Source organism: Rhinatrema bivittatum, chromosome 7 (assembly GCF_901001135.1).
Source record: "Rhinatrema bivittatum chromosome 7, aRhiBiv1.1, whole genome shotgun sequence".
Lineage (NCBI taxonomy): Eukaryota > Metazoa > Chordata > Amphibia > Gymnophiona > Rhinatrematidae > Rhinatrema > Rhinatrema bivittatum.
Window position 1 is genome coordinate 187,519,544 of NC_042621.1, and position 17,720 is coordinate 187,537,263.

Genomic DNA, 17,720 nt, shown 5'->3' on the forward strand with positions numbered 1-17,720 from the left:
TTGTATTGTGTTCCATAACGGTTTAAGACGATATTAAAATTATCGGACGATAATTTTAATCGTCCTAAAACGATTCACATCCCTACTCAAAACAGATATAGTTGTGTTGGAAAAAGTACAGAGAAGGGCAACCAAAATGATAAAGGAAATGGAACAGCTTCCCTATGAGAAAAGGCTGAAGAAGTTGGGGCTGTTCAGCTTGGAGAAGAGACGGCTGAAGGGGGATATGATAGAGGTCTTTAAGACCATGAGAAGTCTTGAACGAGTAGATGTGAATTGGTTATTTACTCTTTGAGATAATAGAAGGACTGGGGGCATTCCATGAAATTAGCAAGTAGCACATTTAAGACTAATCGGAGAAAATTCTTTTTCACTCAATGCACAATTAAGCTCTGGAATTTGTTGCCAGAGGACGTGGTTAGTGCAATTAGTAGGCTGGGTTCAAAAAAGGTTTGGATAAGTTTTTGCAGGAGAAGTCCATTAACTTCTATTAATCAAGTTTACTTAGCTAATAGCCACTGCTATTAATTGCATCAGTAGCATGGGATCTTCTTGATGTTTGGATACTTGCCAGGTTCTTGTGTCCTGGTTTGGCCTCTGTTGGAAACAGAATGCTGGGCTTGATGGACCCTTGGTCTGACCCAGCATGGCAATTTCTTATGTTCTTAACAGAAGAGTAAAACCCATTATAAACTCTAGTTAAAAGACCTTCCTAAGGAAGATCAAGTAGAAGAATAAAATAATAGTAGTAATAAAAAGAAAGTACCCTATTTCAACTTTTTTTGTATGCTTCTTGAAATAGCCATGTTTTATACCTTTCCTAAATTTACGATAATCTGATTCATGGTGCACATAAATAGGGATGTACAGAGGTAAAAATTTTGTTTTCTTTTAATTTTGTTTTTCTGGTGGGGGGTTATTCCCCACAAATTGTTTTTTTTAATGTTTATTTCATTTCTTTAGTTTAAAAAAAAGGAAATAAACATAAAAAAAAAAAGAAAGAAAGAAACGGGGCCATCCCCACAACCCATCTCTCCCTCCTGGAAAATTCTAAGGCCAGGATCCTTCCTAGCCCCCACTTACCTGGTCCAGGAGAGATCCACTGAAGAGACATAAGCTGGAGGCTGGGAAATGATGCCTGGGCCTGGTCAAGGCATTGGATCCCTGATGGAGAAGGTAAGCAAGGGTCAGAAAATTTCCCAGTCCTAGCAAAAATGTTTTTGTGCCTGGGCCTTTGCATGGGTCTCTGCCGAGGCCCTGGCATTGGGCTTAGGCCTAGGCTGGGACCCCAGCATTGCACTCGAGCATGCACTGCCATTCCTGCATCGGGCCGTGGCCTATGCCTAGGCGAGTCCCCAGCCTTGGGCCTGGGCCTGGGCCTAGGTCAAAGCGCCGGCATCGCAATCTGGCAGAGGCCACGGCCCCTGCTTTGGGTTTCAGTTTATTCCCTAGGCAACACCCCGGCCTTGGCCCTAGGCCTAGGCCTAGGCCTGACAGGTGACTTTTTTTTTATTTTTTTTTAAATGAAACAACATTCTAATGAAAATTTGTCAGAATTTAAATTGTTTTGTTTTGAAAATGACCCGAAAAGAAATAAGGAAATATTTCCTATTTCCTATCTCTTGAATGCACATCCCTACATTCCATAACATAAGCGCTTAATAAATGTGACAATACTGTCTAGTAGTTTCCAACCTAATCTCAACTGGAGATGGTAAATTTAATAAGTAGGCTTGAAATGATTGTAACATTTTGGTAGGTTTGTAAGGAATCAAAATGTTAGCTAAATACAGTGAATGGCCTCTGTAAAATGCTTTCATGTCATAGTGCAGTTTATAATGGAAGGTAACATTTATTGTTGGTTTTAGCATATTTGTTCAGAAGATCCTATTATAAATTTCTTATTGTACAGAAGTGCAGATTATGAAGTAAAGATCAAGTCACTATTTCAGAAGTAAGACACATACAGTTTCTTTTCTTTGGTCATTTAGTTGAATGCCACATTCTTCTATGTCAATACATTTTTCTGTATTTTCAAAAGTGTATCTTATTTTTGTTAAAGATCACTTTTAAAATATTATAGTTCTCACAGTTTTTCCAAGATACGTCATTCTTTTATTTTAATTAACTATTATGTTGTAGTCTATAGAAGCAAATATTTATTGTCATTCAAATGGGACGTAAGACAATTATGAAACAGTGAAATAAAACAAAATACTCTTCCGCATTAGCTGATGAAATAAAGTTGCAAAATCATGTTTAATCTATAAAAACTGGGCAAAATATTTAGACGAGAGTATCATTCATTATTTTTCTTTGGCCATTTATAATTTTTTGCCATGATGATATATATGGTCATGATTTACACAGTAACAGTGTTCAGTTGAAAAGACCCCCATATACTATACAAAATGTAAAATATAATAGCACGATGACATAGTAAATGACAGCAGAAAAAGACCACCTGGTCCATCCAGTCTGCCTACTTATCCTGTCTACACTGGTAAGGATACTTCTCAGTTGCCAGCCATGGAGGATAGGATAACATTCAAAAAAAAGCATGTGATGCGCGTATATGGCACATTTTATAAAATACATAGATATCTCTATCCTGCATCATAGACGGTAACTTTAAAATGGGCACCCAGGTGCTCATATACATGTGTATATGGGCACACGGCCAGATAAGCAGCAGTTTTACATCCTGCACACACATACATGCGCATGTTACAAAATAGCCCTTGCGTGTGTATGTGTCTCCAGACTTCAAGCTTATATGCTCAGAGCAGTGTAAGTCGGCTTTGGGAGTTTCAAGTGAAGGAATTCTATAACCCAAGTCCATGACCACCTTCACCAGTCTACAACCAGATCCTCCATACTCTCTTGGTTCTTTAGCCTGCATGCCCTCTAGATCCCTAAATCAGTTCAATTGTTTTATTCTGACTTACACCTCATCTAAAGCAGAAGTAAAGTTGCACTACAATAGACATGGATGCATGCCTTGGCATAGCTACATGTGTGCAGATCCCTTGGCCCTGCCCTGCAACGCCTATACCTTACCCACATTTTGTCCATTTTTTCCCAATGCGAGAAATTTGCACATTTGTAATTGTGCGTGCATGTGAGCAGCTTATAAAATCAGGTGGACATGCGCATGTGCTAGATGAAGGCCCATCTGATGGTTTTGGCACACGTCTGGCTTTTAAAATTCACCTTTATGTGCATATGGAGGCTTATGCATGAATACATGCAATGCATTGAAAGAACGTTTATCAGTGCATTGAACTTGCCTATTTTGCATTTTCCTGCCTATTTAAAAAATATATGCACATATATTTTACACACGAAAATAAGCTGGTATATTTTAAAACATGCAAGTTACCAGTTTCACCAATTAGTCCACCAGTTCCTCCATTCCTCCTCCACGTCACTGAATCCCTCCTGGTTCTTCAGCCTGAACAACTCCCAGATCACCCAGACTGCCCATTCAGTCAGCACTACACAATAAACACTTTTAATATTATTTATGCCAGATAATTAGCAGGTGTAAAATTGCCCGAATAAGTTGGCAAATCTACATGGATAAGTGTCTTTTAAAAGAGCAACTTATGCAGGTTAATATTGGCCACACCCCGGGTAAATATTGCCCGTTGCCTGCCCCTTTTTTATGTGTGTGTAAAATTGAAAATACAGAATACGTCAGTAGAGGCTGCATATGTGCATATATGACATTTTTCTGTGCGCAACATTTTGAAAATTCACCCGATAGGGTGTAACCAACTGCAAGATTTCTCCATTTTCCAAGACAGTCTTTTATGTCTTCCTCCTTTATACTCCACCATTTTGGGTAGAAGAGCCAACAAGATCCTCAGGGGTAGATTTTAAAAGATGCGCACGTGCGTCCATGTGCGTGCGGTTCCCGGCGCGCGGCCGCACACACATACATGTGTGCCAAATTTTATAATCCATGTGCGCATATGCGGGCAGCGCACGCAAGGGGGGGGGGGGTGAATTTTTGAAAAATACACACAATGATTCAATCGGGCCTTCCCCAGTTCCCTCCCAGTCCACTGCAATTAAGGAGCGGACTGGGAGGGAACTTCCCTAACCCTCTGCCTAACCTTCCTTCCCCTTTCCCTCTCCTCCCCACTTTTTTATTTTATTACTTACTGTTCCTTGGGAGCAGAAGTAATTTATGCGCGCTGGCCGCTGTCCCGCCCCTTCCCACCCCTCGGCCCATCCCTTTTTCAGGGCTCGGCACTGGTGCACGTATCAGCACTTACGTGAGTGGCCGGGCCCTTTTGAAAATGTGCGTGGCATGTGGAGGGCTCGGCCACACACATAAGTACCGATGTTTTACGAGTGCCGGGCTTTTAAAATTCAGCCATTAGTTCTCTCAAAAAAATGATTCTCAATGTAAACAATTTAAACATGACTCATTTAATTTCACTAATATTAGCTGATTATTCATAATGCTACATTGCCATTTTCCAGATCGTGTGAAATGTTTTCATTAATTTCCAAAATTTAATCCTTTTCAATGTACAACAGTTTAATATTTTTTCTCTTTTACCCTTCAAAGATATTTTGATTCTGAATGCAAAAATGAAGTTGATATTTGTTCATTACTGTTATGATTTCATGAGCTTGATTAGTTAGTTAAGTACATTCTGTTGCTTTTTCAGGTGAATGGAGTTACTGTATCTGACCTCTCACACAAGCAGGCTGTAGATCTTTTACGCAGAGCTGAAGGCACTGTTCAGCTCACTATCTGCAGAAATCCATTGCTCTGTCCAACTGATTCAGAAGTCCAAAGCAGTATGCTCTCTTCAAATAAACGTATGGTAGAACAATTCAGTAAGACAACAAATTGTGGTTGAATTGCAGATCTACTATTCTCTGCCTTGAGCTATGAAAGGAAATGTGGGCAAGAAATAAAAATTGTCATCAGCTTGACTAAAATCCAAACCAGATAGTATACTATAAAGGACAGTGTTAAGTAGTCATACTTGGACTATCAAGTGCTGAGATACTGAGAATTGATATTTATACTTACAGTGATTAATGAAGAGGACATTTGTTAGCATCTCATGACTGTTTAGAGGGATTGTCCCAGGTTCTTTAATTGATCACATTTGAATAAGTAATGTCAGGCACAGACTTATAATCAGGCCGATTCAGTACAGTGCGCTCAGGCCGAGCACACCGTTAGCCCCCATTTGGAGCGCGTTTTCCACGCGCTATTATTACCCCTTAGACAGTAAGGGGTAATAATAGCGCATGGAAAACGCACGTCCAACCCCCCCCCCCCCCCCCCCCCCCCCCCCCCCCCCCCCCCGCGAAACTAATAGCATCCTCAACATGCAAATGCATGTTGGTGGGCCTATTAGTTAATCCCACGCGATACAGAAAGTAAAATGTGCAACCAAGCCGCACATTTTACTCTCAGATATTAATGCCTGCCCAAAGGCTGGAATTAATTTTGGCCGGCACCGGGAAAGTGTACAGAAAAGCTGAAAAAACTGCTTTTCTATACACCCTCCAACTTAATATCATAGCGATATTAAGTCGGAGGCCCCCAAAAATTAAAAAAAAATTAAAACATTTCTAAAAAAAAAAATGAAATAGAAACCAAGATCTATTAGTGCATCTTTATTCCATCAAGTATATGTCATTAAGCTTTGGAGAATTCCCCCTTTCCAAAATATTAGCTCCTTAGCTGAATCCCTTCTATCACAACTGCAATTCTTCCCTCTTAACTTCCTTCCATGGGCAGAGGTACTGGGAAGCAGGGAGAGCAGTTGCAACAGGGCCCATAGTATAGTAGGTCCACTGAAAAAGTAAGCTCATAGCAAGTGAAAGAAGCAGAAAGAGCAGCACAATCATACTCCCTCTTGTGCCGCCTCCTCTCTTGTTTTCTGGGACCAGCAATGGGAGGGGAGAGAAAGGGAGATGGGAGAAGGAGCCTTGTGCTAGGCATGGCTTCTTCCCACTGCGGGCATTGATCTGCAGGAGATAAAAGCAAGAGGAAAGTACTGTGCCAGACAATAGTGTAACCACAGATGGGCCTAGGTGGGCCATGGCCCAACCACTTGGGGCTCAGACCCACCCAATCAGGGCCGTATGACACAAGAAGAGGCCTAAAGAGTGGACACTATGGATCCCCTCCCCACTGTGGCCAAAGAAGGAGAGGGTCTGCTGAAACAAGGCAGCCATAGGATCCTATCCCTTTGGTAGTGAAGGAGAGGGCCTGCAGCAGCAAGGCTGCTGCGGATCCTAATGATGTGGTGGCGAAGGAGAAGACCTGTTGCATCAAGGCTGCCGCGGATCTCATCCCACCACAGAAGAAGAAGAGGCCGTGTGTGTGTGTGTGTGTGTGTGTGTGTGTGTGTGTGTGTGTGAGAATGGGAGCCTGGGTGTGTTTGTGTATGATGGGAGAGCAAGTGAGAATAAGAGCTTGTGTGTGTGAGGGAGTCCGTGAGAGAAAGCTTGAGTCTGTGTGTTTTATGCCTGATTATCTGCTTTTATTCTTGACTAACTTTCTTGTCTTTTAACCAAGTCTCTTGTCTTGTATGTTTGTCTTATTAGATTGTAAGCTCTATTGAGCAGGGACTGTCCTTTTGTATGTTTGTACAGTGCTGCATATGTTGTGTAGTGCTATAGAACTATTAAGTAACAGTAGTAGTAGTAGTAGTAGTAAGAAGATAGGAGGAGAGAGAAGAAATAGAAAGAGAAGGGAGACATTGAAAAGGAATTAGGAAAAAAGACAAAGGGCAAGTGGAAAAAGGAGACCTGGACCAACCGATTAGAAAAATAAAAAGGTCAGATAAAACAAAGGTAAAACATATATGACGATAAGAATATGCCATCTTTGGGAATGTGCATGTCTTTTATTTTTGTATTTTGCTCGCTCTTTAGAATTCCACCATTCAGAGTCTGCTTTCTCGGTCTTTCTATTTCAGTTTTGTCTGTATGTTTCTGTTTCTAATTTGTAGTCCCTTATTTCTGTATTAAGTAAGGATCAGTTTGTGTTCTGCCTGTGTGTGACTGAGATGCAGTATTTCTGCTAGCGTGTAGTTTCTCTGTAGGGATTTATAGCAATTTGACTTTTTCTCTTACCCCTGTAGGTGGTGTATTAAGGTTCTAGGGCCTGTATTTGCATTGCTGCTTTTTCATAAATCAGGTTGCTGTTATTTGAGTCCTGAGAGACAATGCTGTGACTGTATGGTATGACAAGTTTCTAGAAATCTTTTTTTTTTTTTTTTTTGCAGGGGTTTGTATTTACCACTGGAAGGATTTTTTTTTTTTTTGCTGAGGTGACACCAGAATATGAATATAGCTTTTTTCATGTTGGGTTGTAATGTGAACTGTCCTTGTTCTCCTCTGCACCCATTCTTTTGATTTTTATGATTATTGCTATTTTATTGTAGTTATGATCTTTGCCTTTCTGGAAAGAGGATTTATGAAAGAATATATTGATATTTTATTACATGATTGATTTGATCTGATGTTTGTGTTCTTTTTTTTTTTTTTTTTTTGCTTTTTACATGATATTCTTGTGTATTTATAAACTGTAATAAATATAAATTAAATTAATACAGGTTAATAAGCTATATTTAATGCTGGTATGTGCTTGAAATAATTGAGTTAAAATATGTTAAAGTGTTATGAATCATGACAGATGTTGCAGACTACCTAGAAACACATTGTAGTGTGCATGCTAAAGCATATTTAGCAATAAGAGTACAACTAGTATGACCTCGGCATTTTAACCTTGGGTCAACCCAAATAATCAGTTCTGGCTATGCCACTGATGTGGGATCAGTATGTGGGGGAGAGAGAGGGATGTGAGGGAGAAGGGTAGAAAAATAGGATGATGAATGTGCAAACTCTTGGGTATGGGGGAGTGAGGAGAGCTCGGGTTAGGGTGGAAAGTGATAAAAGCTTTGAAAAGAGGATAGAGAGGTGAGTGCACTGAGCAGGGGTGTGGAGTGACAGCCCTGAACAGTAGGGAGAGCACTGATTAGGAAGGGGTAGTGTGGAGTGAGAGCACTAGGTAGGGGAATGTTTTTGGGATGAGAGCATTAGGTAGGGAGGTGTGCAGGGTGAGAGAACTAAGTGGGGAGGGGGAGTGTCAGATGAGAGAGCTATACAGGGGGAAAGAAGAGTGATTGCACTGAATGGAGATGTATAAGTGCCCTGAGTGGGGGGAAGGAGAAGGAATGTTGGGAAAGCCCTGAGAAGGGAGCACTGGGCCAGGGAGAGTGTGAAATGGTAGGAAGAGGAGTGTACATTGAAAGATATAGGTAGGGGGGAATGTGGAGTGAATGTACTGGGAAGAAGGGGAGAGCACTGGATAGGGGGGCATTGTAGAGTGAGAGCAATGGGTGTGTGTGTGGGGGGGGGGGGGGGGGAGATATGTGGCATGAGTACCTTGGGTATAGGGGAGGGAGTGTGGGTTGTTTATTTATGTTGGAGGGACCCAAAATGAAAACTTGCATTGTGGCCCAAGTGACAACTGATTTGCCACTGCTTCCACCCATTCTTTGTCTCCAGCATTCCTGTCAAAGTTATTTTGTATTTCTTTAATCTCAAGCTTTCACCCTGGGGCATCCCAGCTCCCTTTTAAAACAGGTTTATATCCCAGAGCCTCTTTCTTCTCTTTTGGATCAGCCTTGCATTATAGAGCCTCACATCTCTCTCTTGGAACAAATTACATTCTAGAGTTTCCTATTCCCCTTTAAGATCAGGCTTGTATTTTAAAGCTTGCTATCTCCCTCTTAGACTAGTTTTATAGTCCTAGAGCTGGGGTGGCCAACTCTGGCCTGGTTTTCAGGATATCTACATAAATATGCATGATACAGATGTGCATACAATGGAGGCAGTGCAAACAAATTATTAAATGCATATTAAGAATATAAGAATATAAAACTTGCAATGCTGGTTCAGACCAAAGTTCCATTAAGCCTAGTATCTGTTTCCAAAAGTAGCCAATCCAGGTCACAAGTACCTGGCAGGATCCCAAGAGCTAGATAGATTCCATGCTGCTTATCCCCAGCATACGTGGATTTCTGCAACTCCACCTTAATAATGGTTTATGGACTTTTCCTCCAGGAACTTGTCCAAACCATTTTTTAAACACAGCTATACTAGTAACTTTCACCACATCCTCTGGCAATGAATTCCAGAGCTTAATTATGCACTGATTAAAAAAATATTTTTTCTTATTAGTTTCAAATGTATCACCTAGAAACTTAATTTTGTGTTCCCTAGTCTTTGTACTTTTTGAAACAATAAATAACCGATTAACGTCAGATTCCACTCATTATTTTATAAAGCCGTATCATATCTCCCCTCGGTCATCTCTTCTCCAAGCTGAAGCGTCCTAACCTCTTTGGCCTTTCCTGATAAGATTATCATTCCATCCCCTTTATCATTTTGGTGGCCCTTCTCTGTACCTTTTCTAATTCTGCTATATCTTTTTTGAGCTGTGGTAACCAGTACTGCTCACAATACGCAAAATGAGGACACATCATGGAGCAATACGGAGGCATTATGATATTCTCTATGTTTTATTCTCCATTGCTTTCCTGATAATTCCCAATATTCTATTCGCTTTCTTGGATGCTGCTGCACACTGTGTAGAAGATTTCAACGTATTATCAATGATGTTGACTAGATCCTTTTCCTGAATGATTACTCCTAATTTGGAACCTTGCATTGTGTAGATATAATTTGGGTTACCCTTCCCTAAGTGCATCACTTTACACGTGTCCACATTAAATTTAATTTTCCATTTGCATGCCCAGCATCCTAGATTTGCAGTGTCCTCTTGCAATTTCTTACAATCCTCTTGCAATTTAAAAACTTTCAATGATTTGGTGTCATCAGTAAATTTGATCACCTCCCATTTCCAGGTCGTTTATAAATATATTAAAAAGCAATGGGGCACTCCACTATTTACCTTTCTCCATTTCGAAAATGTACTATTTAGGCTACTTTCTATTTTCTGTCTTTTTACCAGTTTTCAGTTCACAATAGGACACGACCCCATCCCATGATTTTTTAATTTCCTAAGAAGTCTCTCATGAGGGACTTTGCAAATACTTTCTGGAAATCCAGATACACTATATCAACTCGATCACCTTTATTCAACTGTTTATTTATACCCTCAAAAAAGATGTAGCAGGCTGGTAAAGCAAGACTTCCCTTGGCTACATCCATGTTGGCTTTGTTCTTTTTGATAGTTTCTACCATTTTGTTTGGAACAGATGGTCAGACTCACTAGTTGTCTGGATCACCCCTTGATCCCTTTTAAAAAATTGACGATTTTAATGATAGTTTACATATTTTTAATAGGTGCACAATTTCATTTTTCAGTTCTTTCAGCACTCTGGGATGTATACCATCTGGTCCAGGTGATTTGCTACTCTTTAGCATATCTTCCAGGTTCACTAAGATTTGTTTCAGTTCCTCTGAATCATCATTTTTGAAAATCATTTCTGGCATGGGTATCTCCCTTACATCTTCCTCAATGCAGACTGAAACAAATAATTAATTTAGCCTCTCTGCTATGGCTTTGTCATGCCTAAGTGCCCCTTTTACTGCTTGATCATCTAATGGTCCAAATGATGCCCCCACAGGCTTTTTGCTTTGTATGTACCTGAAAAAGTCTTTATTATGAGTTTTTATTTCCATGGCAAGCTTCTTTTCAAATTCTCTCTTCGCCTTCCTTATGAAAGCTTTGCATCTAATTTGCCAGTGCTTATACTGTTTCCTGTTTATTCATTATGCCTATCCTGAAAACTTGTCCTGCTTGTAGATCTTGAGAACCAGAGTTGACCACCCCATCCTACGGCATCCCGTCTCTTCCTTGGATCAGGTTTAAATGCTAGAACTTTCTCTTAGATCAGCTTGCATCCTAGGGCTAGGAATAGCCTAGTGGTTAGAGCAGTGGACTATGAACCAGGAGACCAAGGTTCCACTCCCACTGTCATTCCTTGTGACCTTGGGCAAGTCACTTTACCCTACATTGCCTCAGGTACAAAAACTTAGATTGTAAGCCCTCTGGGGATAGAGAAATACCTCCAGTACCTGAATGTAAACCAGTGTGATATCTCAATTGAGATGAATGTTGGTATATAAAAAAAAATAAATAAATAAAAAATCTGTCTTTTAGAGCAATCATGTATCTTGGATCTTCAGACCGCAATGTAAATGTTCTTACAATAACATATTTGTGTTGAAAGGTGTAAATATTTGTGTTGGAAGGTGTAACTTTTTTCTATTTTGTATTTTAATAATGATTGCCCATTTTACAGCTAATGACTATCCAGAAGATCACATAAGTGAGAGAAATGGCAGCAGTCCAAACACTCCAAGTTCCCATGGGATGAAAGAAGAATCAAGACAAATATTTTTTCAGGTGTGTGCTACAGATTAGTTACAGTATTTTATTTAGAAAAAAATTCCTTGCTTGAAATAAATACATAATATGTAAGGAAAGAAATAGCTAATAATTACAGTTTTTCTCATAGTGGCGTTTCTAAACTACCGTAATACTTTCCAGTGTATCCAATACCTCATGTGAGCTTTATACTAGGAAAGAATCTCTTCTTATCTGAAGAATGCTATTTATGTTAAGAGCTCAGTTTAGTTTACAAAAATACAGCAATCTCTGTGCGTATAAGTAAAGATTAAATCCAGCAGATATACACCCCTAATGAAACATGTACTCTTACTTGCAGTAGCAAAAAATAACTTTGCTACTGGAGAAAAATTCCCTGCAGTACAGTTTGTTTCCATCTAATGTAACTAGTATGCAAATAGTTGTCTTCTATTGGCAAGAATAGCTGTTTCATCACTAAAAAGTAATATAATCATTATTTATTTATTTGTCTTACAAAGAACTAGAAAGAGGTATGAGGAAAATAGAAACATACTCTCTCTGACAAGTATTCCTGCATTCAGGGACTGATGCACTAAGCCTTATCATTGGGATTTAGTGCTGGGGTGGGCAAACATTTTTTTAAAGAGGGCCACATTACTGGCACTCATCGGACTGAGGTCCGGGTCCCTGAGGGGGGGAAGGAAAACTCCCTCAGAACTCTGCGAGTGAGGGGGGGGGGGGTGTCTTATAGTGTCAAGTATACCCTACAGTGAGAGGACCAAAGCAGAAAACCATAGCAAAAAAAGATTAATTAAACAGAATTAACAAATAGAACATCAAATAATTAAACTAAAAAATGTTCCAAACACCCATAAAATATTTCAAAATAGACACATCAAATAATACCCAGTAATTAAAATTAGTAAGGATTTTAAAAAATGCCTCACTCTCCATACCCGTAATCTTTTGATTTCTAGATGCCCCAAAATTGTCATGGATTAGCATTAGCGGGCAGAGAGAAAGGGCTGTTGTTGCACACACAAATATTCTCTCTTTCTCTCACCCACACACAGACCCCTTATGCAGACTTCCATTCATTCTGGCACCTACACACAGACCCCAAGGCAAACTCCCATTAATTCTCACACACCCCCAGGCATGCACTCATTCACTTTCACACACACACCCAGACCCCTAGGAAGCCACCCATTCATTCTCTCACACACACCCGCAAACACACGCAATTCATCCTTACCCAGACCCACCGTGTGCCGATCCATCGCCCCTCCAGAAGCCCACTGCTCTGTTGCGCCTCCTCTCTGCAGGTCCCGTGGTACAAAAAATTCACGGGTGTAGCATACTGGTTTCAAGTATTGTGAAATCAATACAGAGAAAGTGCTGCCCTCGCAAGCTTTTATTAATACTGAGGCCTGCAGCAATGACAGTCAGGCTCAGTTCACTCAGCGGTGCAGATGGGCAGCTTTTTCACCACTGGGTGAAATGAACAGACAGGCCTCTCCTTGTCTTCGCTGTCGGTGGGATGAGGTCCACTGGCGGCCTCTTGGGCCTTTCTTCCTCTTTGCCACCGATGGGATAAGGTTCATCGGCAGCCTTTCATGCCTTTCCTCATCTTATCTGTCAGTGGGATGAAGTTTACTAGTGGCCTCTCGGGCCTCTCCTGGTCTTCCCCATCGATGGGATGAGGTTCACTGGCGGCCTCTCGGACCTATCTTCATCTTTGCCACCGGTGGGATGAGGTCCACCCGCAGTTTCTCAGGTCTCTATTCCTCTTCCCCACCGATGCACAGCAGCCGTAAGGGGCTCCTCTCTTTTGGCTGTCTGTGCACAGCTTGATTCTAGCTGGGTGATGCTCCTACTCTTCCTGCCTCACTACTCTTCCTTTAATTGGGGTACACTGAGGCCGCGCTACTTTCCCTATGCTGCCAACGTCACCTCCGACCGCTGACATCCAGGGTGAAATCATCAACAAAGACCTGTGATGTCAGGCCATTTTGATGATATCCTTGCAAGGTGCTGGCAGGCTGGAGATAATGGGGAAAATTGAGGAGGAGGAGGAGGGCCGTAAAAAATCTATCGTCGGACCGGGTTTGGCCCGCGGGCTGTAGTTTGTACATCCCTGGTTTAGTGCATGCACCAAAGGTCACACTATCCACTGGTAATATAACACAAATGAAAACCCATGATAAATCACATGAGCATGGCTGCTTTCAATTTTAGCGTGGCCATGTATGCTAATTATGTAAATGGAGGGCTATTGAGTTGATTAGCCATTATCTCCCTATTTAATAAAAGTGAACTACCAGGAGGAAAATTTCCTCTGGGCTAAAAATCTATCTCCTGAAAGAGGCTTGCATTAGCATTAGAGCTTCTTCTATGTGCACTAACCACGTCCAAGAGTGTGTATGGGGGGGGGGGGGGGGGGGGGGGAAGGTTGAGAAATAAAAAATGTTGTGAAGAATTGGGTCCTGATCCTTTACCCCCCATGATTATCCCCTCTCCAAGAAGCCCCCACAAAGAAAGCCCCTGTAAAAGACCACCAGATGAAGGCTTCCCTGAGGAAAAAGACTCTGCTATGATGATTTCTTTGCAGAAATCCACCCCCATGGGCCCCCATTCCTCTTCATGACCCTCTTTTACTGAGCAGACCCTCCCTCAACTAGCAAGAGGAGAGCCGTATAACAGTTGTCTTGTAATGTGAGTCCTTAATGTGACTCTCTTTAGCTTCATCATGTGACCTGTGTGTGCGACAGGGCACTGTATGGGTCAAAGTGCAGACCTACTAAGGATGGCATTGAGGACTGAGACAGCAAACAGGCAGGAGGCATATATGAGGCTCTCTTCCTGCTCGCTGGAGTGATATTGTTCGGAAGTCAGGGGATGCACAATCAGGGGAATTTTCATAAGGAGGCCCTCATCTGGGGGGATTTCCCTTGAGGGTTCCTGCATTTAGGTGGTGGTGGTGGGGGAGCGAGTTTCTTCATGAGGGACCTTCAATAGAGGGGGATATTCTTCAGAGTGGGAGCCTACTTCAGGAGGGATTTTCCTTAAGAACATTAGGAATATCTCCACAAAAAGATAGATCACAGCAGGGCTGAACTATCTGTGCTCATTTTAATTCTACCCTGATGTTCATATCATTAACTTAATACATCAGATGTTAAAGACCATTTTAACATATGTACTAGTGAATGAATTTTCACACAGGTTCTGTGCACTAAAGTAATATATATGTGCATGAAACCAGCATGAAGTTTCAATTTTGCACGGATATTTTACAGAGGGAAAAAGGAGTAGTGAAGGGGCATTCGGGGTGGGGTTCAGAAGCATGCATGGTAGTTGCTACTTTGTAAGACATATACATTAGCGAACTTGTTCAAGCACTTTAACATTTCCTAATTGATTGCACAAGTGAAATCAAACGTGTTTGTTGTCTGCAGTTTTTGGGGTAGGAGGTCTGGATGAACTGGTGGGGCTTAGGGTGAAGTGCTAGAGGGTCTAAGTGAACTGGAGAAGGACTGAGTGAAGTGATGAAGGTATCGTTAAACTGGTGATTCCAAGTAAAGTATTTTCAAAACAGTATACGTGCATACTTTATAAACTGCCTGCCTCTGTGTTTAATTCTTGGTGTTTATTTTCCTAGTGTGACTATTATTTTGCATGTAAAATATACACTTCTATGTTTATAAAATAGATAAAGAATGTGTTTTCTTCCATTGGAAATATATACACATACTGAAACAGACATACATACTTTCAGAACAGAAATACACTGTATTTTATAAACTATGCAGCTCCCACCTACACAATTTATAAAATTCTAGCATTGATCTTCACGCATCTACTTAAGGGAGTCATTTTCTATCCCTATTGCATGCGAAAAGCGATTTAGGAAGGCGTGTGATTTTAGAAAATCCAAGCTAAGGGCTGGATTTTCTAAGCTCGCACCAGTTTGTGAATCGCGCGGTAACGGGGGGGGTGGGGGGGGAGGGTGAAACAGGGGGCGGGCCTGAGAAAGCTGGCAGCAATCGCACCACTGCGGTGTTATCGCTGCTGGCTTTCGCACCCAATAGCGCCACTGGCGGCAATAAGGGGTCTTACCTTTTCGCCGCCAGCAAAGTTTCCGTGGCATCCACCTCGACGCGGCCCCTATCTAGCTATCGCACCGGAAAAGGGATTTTCGCGTGCGATAGGGATAGAAAATGACCTCGTAAGTTTGCAAATGCTGTAGCACAGATAGATTTAAAATTTGGGTTCCCTATCTGGAAAGTACTTGGTGCTAACCTTCAAAATTTAATGCAGCTTAGTGCATAGGTGCCCTTAAAGTTAAAATCTGGTTATATTTATATTTGTAAGGCAGCAGCATACAAAGAAATACTAGCAAGAATGATGGCTTTCAATTCTACCCTTTAACTGTGCCCAATCTTTTTTAATATAGATTTCTTTATTCACTTAGCATTTAGAGACTGAGAATAATTTAACAAAACTGGAATCATCTTTACAAAGTCAATCGCTTCATCACAATCATCAGCATGTCCTCAAAGAGACCCCTATCAGGTAAATATTTCTAAAATATAGAAATATCTGGTCTGTCATTGAGCACAACCTATCATCTCAATAACAAATATCATGAAAAAAGACTATGAGGTGCATATTCAAAAATCCACTTAGTCGGCAAATGAACCAGATAACTTTATCCAGTTAACTTTACCCCAATATTTAGTGCCACTTGTCTGAGTGAAAGTGTCGCTGAATACAGCTTGATAAAATGAGTTGGATAAGGTTATCCAGTTCACTCTGGGACAGCAGCTTATCTGAGGAGAGTTACCCAGCTAACCTAAGCTGGCCGCCACTGAATTTCAGCACTGACCAGCTGTTTAAACGGGCCCTGAAAATGCTTCCAGCACTGCCTCTTTTTATGCAGGCCAATTTTGTGCAGGCAACAATTTGCCCAGACAAATTTACCTACTCAGTGGGGGAATAATTTAAATCCTAAAGATTTATCTGGCTAACTCCCAAAGTTATCCAGACAAATCATTTGAATATTTGACCTCTGTGTTCCTATATCATGGGATCCTTTCCACACATTCTTAATGCAAGGGGAGTTGTGAGTACTGTGTGACAAATGAAAGCCTGTTGATATTTTTAACAGGTTTTCAATAAATAAATAAAATATTGACAAAGTAAAAAAGTTTATTTTTACATTTAAGGATATATTTGTCATCCAAATATAGCTTTTGGACATATACCTTGTCAGACCATGTACTTTTCTTCACTAGGATAACCCTTTGAGCTAGGATGATTGCCAGGCTGACATAGCCAAGCCTTCCTCCTCCTTAATGGTTAGCTATTTGCATAACTGAGACAATTTCCTAAACTTCACTTGAATTCGCTGCTAATGAACTATCTGAAACAGAGATACTGTACCTGTTCTAACTGAGCATTTTGTACTCATACACATGCCCTGCTTTTCAGAAGTCCTCTTTTCATGGCTAAATAGGCTTTGAAAGCATCTAAATTAAGAATTTGATAGACCTCTTACATCCTGAAGCTTGTGCTCTGGTCTCTCCTACTTACTTACCTTATCTAATATATACATCTATATAAATAAAAATGTAAATGTTCGTTTGTTCAAAATCTTAAATCTCCGAAAGTTCTTCACTGATTGCTTTGGAATTTTGACACAACGTTGCATTCGAATACGCGCGTGTTTTTATATACCTATATTATATAGATGTCACACCTGTGACAGGTAAAAACATGCTTTTTGGGAAAAACAGCGCCATCTGTTAGACTAAAAGTAACACACGCTATCTACAATATAAATGGGCTCTGACCGACAGACCGCAAATGCGCAGTAGAGAGCAGCTCTACCACGCATGTGCGGACCATAGAGCTCTGCGCTACGTGCTGGGTGTCACAGAGAGGAGGAGAAAAGGGCAGACGAGTCGCCACTCTGAGAAACGGCTAAGCCCGTTCCTCCGCCACTGGGGAAGTGGGGAGGGAGTAGGGACTCCCGGACAGTTACACACAGGAGGAAGAAAGGGTAGAAGAGTCGCCGAGCCAGTCCGTCCACCGCCAGGGAAGGGGGGGAGGGAGTTGGGATGGCCGGAGCAGAGCAAATGCGCATTGTGAAATTAAACCAGACTGAGCCACGGCAACGCGTGGCCGGGTACAGCTAGTATATATATATATATATATATATATATATATATATATATATATACATAAGCCAATGGATCTTAATGGCTTACACATGGAAAAGAAGAAGGGTTCACACACAGTTTCAGTGTAGCAACTCCATGCTTTGTAG

At 41.1% G+C, this 17,720-nt stretch overlaps 1 protein-coding gene across 3 annotated transcripts in view; it reads left to right on the forward strand.

Annotated features, from left to right (window-relative positions):
* The window catches only part of LOC115095641 (tyrosine-protein phosphatase non-receptor type 20-like), a 154,503-nt gene that overhangs the window by 108,672 nt on the left and 28,111 nt on the right, over positions 1-17,720 (forward strand). For 2 of the 3 annotated variants that reach the window (XM_029609640.1, XM_029609639.1), the window contains exons 4-6: positions 4,686-4,839; positions 11,322-11,425; positions 15,864-15,964. In XM_029609640.1, the coding sequence (XP_029465500.1) occupies positions 4,821-4,839; positions 11,322-11,425; positions 15,864-15,964 (224 nt within the window). In that variant the 5' untranslated portion in view covers positions 4,686-4,820. Of the gene's footprint in view, positions 1-4,685; positions 5,209-11,321; positions 11,426-15,863; positions 15,965-17,720 lie in introns of those variants that run through there. The other variant, XM_029609638.1, reaches the window with a different exon arrangement.